The 7,514-nt window shown below is 35.0% G+C and overlaps 1 protein-coding gene across 1 annotated transcript; it reads right to left on the bottom strand.

The window, feature by feature from the left end:
* Positions 1-2,602: 2,602 nt before the first annotated feature.
* LOC132799741 (vicianin hydrolase-like) lies at positions 2,603-3,908 on the bottom strand. Its single transcript, XM_060812223.1, has 5 exons — positions 3,766-3,908; positions 3,645-3,676; positions 3,446-3,548; positions 3,210-3,318; positions 2,603-2,929 (listed from the first exon to the last, which is right to left on the bottom strand). Exons 1-5 carry the CDS (start codon positions 3,782-3,784, stop codon positions 2,761-2,763), a joined length of 432 nt encoding a protein of 143 aa, XP_060668206.1. The 5' UTR covers positions 3,785-3,908; the 3' UTR covers positions 2,603-2,760.
* Positions 3,909-7,514: the final 3,606 nt, after the last annotated feature.

Below are 7,514 nucleotides of genomic sequence, written 5' to 3' on the forward strand. Positions count from 1 at the left end.
AAAAGTGGCACCTTTTGTAGCAGGATTATATACTAATCTTGCTAAAGAAAGTGCTACTTTTTGCATATTTTTTTACATCTAAATAATATGATAAAGAATTTGTAAAAAGAGACAGTAAAAAATAACTATTTATAACTGTTAGGTATGAAAATTATATATATTTAATAATTATAAATATTATTTTTTATGATTCTTTTTCATAAATATCTTACCATGTCATTTATGTGTATATATATATATATATATATGTGTTAAGAATGGCTTTGGCACACCATATGAAAGGCAGGATTGTACTAAATACCCCAATTCCGTGTCTGGCAACGCTAACATGATTGTCTAGACACACAAAATGTTGTAGGCTTCACTATTTAAGTGGATTAAAGTGCACGATATAAATTCATGGGTTTGGGTTAATACCTAAGCGACTATTTCATTTTTATTTTATTTTTAAGAATAATGTAATTATTTTTTAAAAGTTACATGAGTAACATTAAAAAATGAATTTATTTTTCTAATTTATAAAAAAATTTATATGGATGTTAATAATAAATTAATTTTTCTATTTTGAGTAATATTACTATTAAGAGAATTAAATGAATAATAGCAATCAATTTCAGTTTGACAAAGATAATTTTTTTTTTTGGGCAAAATAAATTAAAGTATAATATACTCCTACACAAAACGTTGTACAGTATTAATACAGTTATATTAAACTTTGTACAGTATTGCTATAAAGTTCAATCCAGTTCGACAAAATTAATATAGTATAGTATTACGTATCAAACGTACTAGTTGCTTCTTTCTTGTTATATACCGTTAAAATAATTTTCAGAATTATACCATATTAATAGCTTTGATGTGGTTGTTTGTGATGTTAAACTCTTAATTCGCGCTAGTCGTCCACTATGGTGAGCCTCCTCGCTTCGTTCAACTTCGATATAAAATAATTTAATTTCTGTAGTTTACCATAAATAAGGAGATGTGGAATAAACTGATTGAAATGAGAATAAAAATAATGGACTTCAAGAAAATAAAGTGTGCAAGGAAGAAAAAGAAGAAAAGAAAATTCCATTATTCTTTGAGATTAATAAAAAACTTTCAAAAAAAAAAAATTGTTGAAACTTTCGGAAAAACTTAAAAATGACTTCGAATTTTTTAAAAATAAATACAAATTTCCCATATTATTAACTTTTTTTTTTTTTTTGGGAACAAATTAACAATCATTTTAACTATTAAGTGCTATTTAATCCGACCAAATATAAGGATAACACCGGTATAGCGCTTTTAGAAGTCCTATGTACTACCAAACGGGGCGTATCAACTTTAAGAGCACATCACATCCATAAAATTATAGCTTTTAATTAATTTAAATCAGCATTGATCTTTATAAACAGAGTCAGCCAAGGACTACGAGAACTGACCATTAGTATTGTGCTTAATTATGAGATCTTTAATTAACAGAATATCCATGAAATTGTTCCTTTTTATTATTTAAAGAATTTTTTTATTCAATTAAGCATTCTTCTTTTAGAAAGAAATCCACGAACGGATTAGATTAGAAATTGCAATCAGTACAATCGGGTTCAATTAAGTGTAAAAGTTCTATGGCCCATTTCTTCATGTTTCACGTTAAAATTAATTATGCTAGACTTTCATGATAAAAAGAAAACTTTATCTTTCAAAAAATAACAAAATAAATAAGAAATAAAAACTTTAGAAAAAGGTAAAACAACACAATACATTCAAATAGACCCATATGTGTGTCCCATATAGTAGGGCAATTCAAGAACATAAAATTCAACTCTAACCTCGAGCTAAACTGATTTTCTATAAACTCTATTTATTATAATATGTAATTATTTTATTCGTTTAATCACATTTATGTTTAATTATTTTTTAATTTAATACTTAGTTTTTACATACTAATTTCCCCAACAATATATACCTAGTAAGCTACAAAAGCAGCGCCGGGTAAGAAATGAGTTGAAAACTGGATCTATTGAAGGGCATTGAATTATCACTGAGTTTCACAGCTTCACCACTACTAGTACTAGTAAACACCACGAAGGCCATGAGGTAGAAGATCAAACCTACACCTTCAATTGCCATGTCTCACTCGACTTCTCTAGCTGCTTAAACTGAGATCGATGTTACCTTGTTCCCACTTAGTTGGGTAGAGATAGGAACAAAAATAAATAAAATAGATTATTTTAATTTTGGAGTCCTTTGTTTGGTAATTAACTCATGGATGTCAGATTCAATAACATTAGACTTCATGTAAAAATAATAATAATAGAATAGAAAAAAGAAAAAAGAAAAAAAGAAGAAGCTGTCGTGAAACGGCTTCAGCTGCTCATGGCATGTGGCACCAGTTGTTGTAAGTTTGTAACCGGCATAGCGCCAGGTAAAAAGGTCATTCTCACAGGTGGACCACATTTTACCATCTAAAATGAAAAATTGATTTGGCAGGTTTTACTTTCTATGTTAACTTTATATTGATATATATATATATATATATATATTTTTTTTTTTTCTTTTTCTCTACTGATTTTTTTTGGGGGTAATATTTACTGATATTTCTTTGGTAAAGTATCCATAGATATAATAAATGAAACTTTCCATTAACAACAAAGATGCAACATACAATTATAGTAGAATCCATCTAGTTGGATATTGATTGGTGGATAAAGAAGATGTTTATCTCCACCTTATTTTAAGAAAGAAAAGAGGGTGTCTGAATTATTATTATTTATTATCATTTCAGTTGAGGAGGAACATCTTCAACCAATAAGCAGAGTACTTGAAATGTCTCTTCAAATTGTTTTTGAAATCAATGTATGTGAGGCCAAATCGAATAGTGTAACCAGAACTCCATTCGAAATCGTCAAAAAATGACCATATATAATATCCTTTCACATTCGCACCCTCCCTACAAAAAATCACACATTAAAATTATTTAATGATTTCACCATGCATAGCATATATGGTCGAATCACTTTTTTTATTTTCTTTTTTTGACCTTGTAGGCAGAAACACTGACATCAAAATTGTTAAAATTAATGTTTCTTTGATTTCCCTCTACTTTCTAATAAGAATATTATGAAGAAGTTTATTCTAGAATTAATATATTATTAAATGGTATATATATGTATATATGCATATATATATATATATATATATAGATAGTCATGAAAGTTGTATTAACTCACTTGATGGATTGTAGAAGATAGGTGAGATGGCCATGCAGGTATCTTATCCTTGTACCATCCTTGATAGCCTTCTTTACAGGCAAGGTGCTATTATTTGCCTCGGCAACACCTTCAAAAATATGTATTATACATAGTATACTTTAAAATAATAACTTCACCTTAATTTTTAAGAAAGTAATAAAAAAATATTTCTATCTATTTTCAACAATAGGTTAATGAAACTAATGTTTGATTACCGTTTTCATTGATGTATACTGGTGGATTCTTGTATTTATGCTTTATATATATCAGAAGCTCACGAATTCCTCTCGGATATATGTAAAGCCAGCCGACATCAGTCTGTGATACCATTCATTTAAATATCAATAAAATTGCATATATATAATTTTTTGCTCAATGAAAAAAAAATGGTAAAAATGTGAGTGTAGTACATACACGTTGACCGATTGATACCCCATTTTTCTCCGCTGTGGCAAGAAAATGAAAGTGATTATAATTATAAATGCTAGTAACATAATTTCATTGATCTAGTGAGATATAATTTTGATTAGCATACCTGTGAGAGTAGCTTGCATATCTACGAAGAAACTATGGTTGACAGTAGCAGGGGTTGCAGCATCCGCGTAATTGGTAGTATAATAATTCACGCCAAGAAAATCTATTGACCCTTTTACAGCGACCGATTGAGCCTTTGTGAATTTGGGCAGCCTGTAACACCCCGTCCTGAACCATGTCAGAAATTTTTGCACGTTGACCGAGGTTGACTGTTGATTGTTGACTTTGATCGTTGACCGTTGACCGAAAGGGGCAAAAGTTGACTTTTTGACCCGGATGGAATTCTAGGTTGACTGAGGTCCGTTACGAAATACACGTTGCACGAGTTGGTAGACTAGTAGCACGTTGAAAACGGAGCTACGGTTTGAAAGTTATGAGCAAAACAAGTTGAGGTCCAAACTGTCCAAGGGGTGCCGAAGTTGACTATTTATTTATGGGGAAATGAGCTTTGACTCATGCATGGTTGTGAAGTGCTCGTCGATACGAGTTCACAGACTAGCGGCACGCTTAAAACGGACATGCGGTCAAAAAGTTATGGACGCGTGAAGTTTGCCAGATACCGTAATATTTTAATGTTTTTGAGCCGATGAACAATGAAATGCCACGTGTCGTCATCTGATTGGTCCACATGGATGAACAGTGTCACCACTGTGGCTTTTATTTGACAAAAATCTCGGGGAAGAGAGAGAAAGAGAGAGAGGAGAGAGAGAGAGAGAGAAACTGACCGGCCACCGGAATCTTCAAATTTTCCGGCCGATTCTCATTACACGCGCTGGCCAGATGGAAGCCTCTCCCCATTTCACGGTTGTTGGTCGGCGGATGAGCCCGGATCGAAACGGCGAAGTTCAGCGGCAATTTTTCCCTCCACCGCCGTTTCCCTTGTTTCCGGCCATTTTCAGGCCACAAGCGCCAGCCACCCCTCACCTCCTCCTCAAGTCCGGCCTACCCACCAAATTTCACGGCCACGGGACCTCCGACGCACCGAGATCGGAGTGTTTTTCGGCGAGGGGCCGGAAATCTTCAAACCCCAATTTCTCCGCCGTCCGGCCTCCGTTTGCCTCACCGCCGGTCCCATTGGAACCCTCTCCCCTTGATCTACAAAACTGTCAAAAATCTCAGCCAACGGCCACCGCACGCGCTGCCGCCGGTGACGGTTGCTGGTGACCGCGGTGGCTCTCCGGAAGTTACTGTTCCGGCGAGTACCCAGTTGCACCGCCGGTTCTTGTCCACTGTTTCCGACCTCCTGAATCCAAATCCGGCCTCCTTTTCTGCCAATTCGCGATGGTTTGGGAGAATTGAGGAGTCGAATCCCAAAAGCTTTCCGGCACGATGCCGGCCACCTCGGGTCCGATCACCGGAAAGTAAGACTGAATCCGTGATCCTCATCACTCAAGCTTCGATTCGGTATATAACTCGTAACTTTTAGATGTCGTTTGTGTTCGCTCCCCGGGTACCGGGTATTATTTATCCGAATAAAATATTAATTTATTTGACTGTGTGTGAATTGTGTTTTAGGAGCACTGGTGAGTCGTGGAATTGATCCCATGGTGGATCATGGTTTAATTGCATGCTCCAGGTGAGTGACCCACCTTCAAAAAAATATTTTGGGCAATTAATTATATTTAATTGATGTTTAATTGGTATTTGAATTATGCTCATGTGGTACGATTTAATTATGAATTTTATTGTGGTTTAATTTATTTATTGTGCATGAGCAAAGTATATTTCAGTAATAATCGTACGTGGTTTTAAGTGTTATTTTTCAGGCATAATTGGGTTAAATATTTTATGAAAATATTTGTTTAAATTGGTGGTTTAATTTTATAATTATGCCCACGGTATTTTATTTGTTGAACCTCGTATTACGAGAAAAATTATGGTTTTATTGGTTATCGATGTTTTCGTACCGGTTTGTTAAATAAAAATATGTGGGATGGTATTTTGTGAAAATTGGTATATTTCCCACGGTAATTTTGGAAAAAACGGTACGGTTGATTTAGTAATTATTTTAGACGCACTCATACAGTATTAGTGTATGTACACGTGGTTTAGCACGCAAGTATTATGTGGTTTAGCGCGCAAGTATTATGTCTCCCGTGGTTGCCATTGGACCGTGGGCAGGCAAGTTTGATATTGGCCACAGCCGCCCCTCCCTTGGCCGGGATGACGGGTTCAGCAGCGGTATTGTCGGGACGCCGAAGTGCCGTTTGCAAGTTTCTCTCTTTAATCTCTCCTCCTGTCGGTGCTCGGGATGCTGGGTATCGGAGGGCATCACTGGTATATGGTGTGGTGTGTCAAGTGAAATTTTCAGATAAAGTTTCAAACCCCAAAGGTGTTCAAAATTTATTTATTATAATTTATTACATTTTAATTATATATTGGGGTATTTATTTATTTATTGTTTATCAAATGTTTGATCCCTTGGTTTTCGGGAAGTACGAATATCAAGTTTTGTGAAATCGTTTTAAAAAGGGAACATTTCCAACGGAGTGATTGGTGAGACTTTTGAGGGAAAATTATCATTTCCAATTGTTATTATTTATTTATTAATTGTTGGTATTAATTCAATTCCCTTATTTGTTATATTATTATTATTATTATCATTAAAAGTGTTCAGTAGTTAGGGTCACTCATTGAGATGATTAGCATCTCACGTTTTTAAGTTCCGTTCCCCTAGGTGCAAAGGGTGGTAGACGTTCTTCCGGAGCGAACCAATTCTCCGCTGCTATCGTGTTTCGAGAAGTACCTTTGTACTCATTCATTTCAGTTGTATTATTTCTTTCGTCTTTGTTGTATTTCTGTTGATTAGCACTTCATAAAGCTCTGTATACTATTTGGACACTTATGTTTTATTTATGCACTGGGCTGCTGTTATTGTTGTGAAGTGCTGTAAATTGTGGAACAACTTGTAGTTTAGCGGGAGGAATAAGGAGGTGAATATAGAAGTGTGTTTTCAGTGCAGGTAATTTTTGGTAAGTCCTACCCTTAGGGGAGGTGCTGCCGGATTTTCCGTTGGAAGGTTCGGTTGTAACACCCCGTCCTGAACCATGTCGGAATTTTTGCACGTTGACTGTTGACCGTTGACCGAAGGGATCAAAAGTTAACTTTTTGTTCCGGTTGGAATTCTAGGTTGACTAAGGTACCATTACGAAGTACACGTTGGCACGAGTTCGTAGACTAGTGGCACGTTGAAAACGGAGCTACGGTTTGAAAGTTATGAGCAAAACAAGTTGAGGTCCAAACTGTCCAAGGGGTGCCGGAGTTGACTTTTTATTCATGCAAGGTTGAGCTTTGACTCATGTATGGTTGTGAAGTGCTCCTCGATACGAGTCCGTAGACTAGCGGCACGTTCGATTTGGACATGTGGTTTGAAAGTTATGGACCTGTAGAGTTTTTCAAATACTGTATTATTTTAATATTATTTTTAAACGCGTAACGAGGTGCCAGGTGTGACTTAATGAAGGTGACCATGTGTCACCATGGTGAAATGCCACATGTCAGCCATGTTTAAAATCAAATTATTTTATTATTATTTCAAATAATAATATTATTATGTAATTGTTTAATTATTTTTAATTTTATTTATTTTTCTTTTTCTTTTCCTTTTTCTTTTCTTTTTCTTTTTCTTTTTCTTTTCTTTTCCCCACGTGGGAAAAAAGGCCACGGGGCCCGACCATCTTCTTCTTCTTCTTCTTCTTCTTCTTCTTCTTCTTTCTTTCTTTCTTTCTTTCTTTCTCTCCCGACCGTCTC

The sequence above is a fragment of the Ziziphus jujuba genome, chromosome 1 (genome assembly GCF_031755915.1).
Source record: "Ziziphus jujuba cultivar Dongzao chromosome 1, ASM3175591v1".
Lineage (NCBI taxonomy): Eukaryota > Viridiplantae > Streptophyta > Magnoliopsida > Rosales > Rhamnaceae > Ziziphus > Ziziphus jujuba.